Source organism: Cebus imitator, unplaced genomic scaffold (assembly GCF_001604975.1).
Source record: "Cebus imitator isolate Cc_AM_T3 unplaced genomic scaffold, Cebus_imitator-1.0 Scaffold18, whole genome shotgun sequence".
NCBI lineage: Eukaryota > Metazoa > Chordata > Mammalia > Primates > Cebidae > Cebus > Cebus imitator.
In genome coordinates this window covers 6797234-6798501 of record NW_016107333.1, presented here as the reverse complement: position 1 = coordinate 6798501, position 1268 = coordinate 6797234, and the positions used below count along the sequence as shown (strand labels likewise).

Below are 1268 nucleotides of genomic sequence, written 5' to 3'. Positions count from 1 at the left end.
GATCTCTTGACCTCGTGATCCACCCGCCTCGGCCTCCCAAAGTGCTGGGATTACAGGCTTGAGCCACCGCGCCCGGCCCCTTCCTCCTTTTCACCATCTACTTATGTCTGAATCTTACTTCTGATAATTCTGTTGCCTCTGTGGGAAAATGCCAGTATGGAAAATGTTTAGTGTGCATGTGCATGCACACATGCAGTTAAAAGCAAGTGCCTTGGCTGGGCACAATGGCTCACACCTGAAATCCCTGTACTTTGGGAGGCTGAGGTGGGTGGATTACTTGAGGTCAGGAGTTCGAGACCAGCCTGGCCAACATGATGAAACCCCATCTCTACTAAAAATATAAAAAATTAGCCAGACGTGGTGGCAGGCACCTGTAATCCCAGCTACTCAGGAGGCTGAGACAAGAGAATTGCTTGAACCCAGGAGGCAGAGATTTCCGTGAGTTGAGATTGTGCCACTGCACTCCAGCCTGTGTGACAGAGCGAGACTCCATCTCAAAAAAAACAAAAAGTGCCTTTAACCCAGACGGGCCTGGCCGAGTGCGGTGTCTCCCACCTGTAATCCCAGCACTTGAGGAAGCTGTGGTGGGAGGATTGCCTGAGGCAGGGATTTGAGAACAGCTGGGCAACATAGCGAGACCCCCATCTCTACAAAAATAAAAATAAAAAAGTTAAATAAAAAATCCTACCTACCACACAGAGTTATGAGTCAGTGAGCTGTGATATATGTGACTGGCACACAGCTGGGATAGCCACAGAACTCCTGAGGCCCAGTTCCTTGTTCATAAAATGGGGCTAATGGAGCCTGCCTTCCAGGGTTTTCTGAAGCATAACAGAGTGGATGGAGGTTAAGTGCCTGGTACTGAGTGAGTGCTCAGTGGCATCATCGTGTGTTGTTATCTCACAGGGATGGTCTTCACTGGCTGGTTTTGTAACACTTCTGAGGGTTGATCCATCCTTGGGTGTTTAGGGTTTAGTGTATGGGGGGATTATGAGTTGGGGCGAAGGAGAGGTGGTGGGGGGCTCTGCTTGAGGGGTGAGGCATTGGGGGCAGGGGAGAATTAGGCCAGATGGGCATTGGTGACTCATGTTTATGTCGTCCAAGCGGAGAGTCGGGGGCCGGTAAGACGGTTAACACCAAGCGGGTCATTCAGTACTTTGCCATCGTCGCTGCCCTGGGAGACGGGCCGGGCAAGAAGGCCGTAAGACTTGCCCACTCGGGCATGCTCCCTGTTGCTTCTCCTTTTTTTTTTTTTTTTTTTTTTTTTT

At 50.4% G+C, this 1268-nt stretch overlaps 1 protein-coding gene across 3 annotated transcripts in view; it reads left to right on the top strand.

The window, feature by feature from the left end:
- MYH7B (myosin heavy chain 7B) overlaps positions 1-1268 on the top strand; it is a 46701-nt gene that overhangs the window by 26112 nt on the left and 19321 nt on the right. For 2 of the 3 annotated variants that reach the window (XM_037733077.1, XM_017513617.2), the window contains one exon: positions 1105-1201. The exons of the other annotated variant lie outside the window; for it this stretch is intronic. In XM_037733077.1, the coding sequence (XP_037589005.1) occupies positions 1105-1201 (97 nt within the window). The remainder of the gene's footprint in view (positions 1-1104; positions 1202-1268) is intronic. 3 annotated transcript variants of the gene reach the window in all.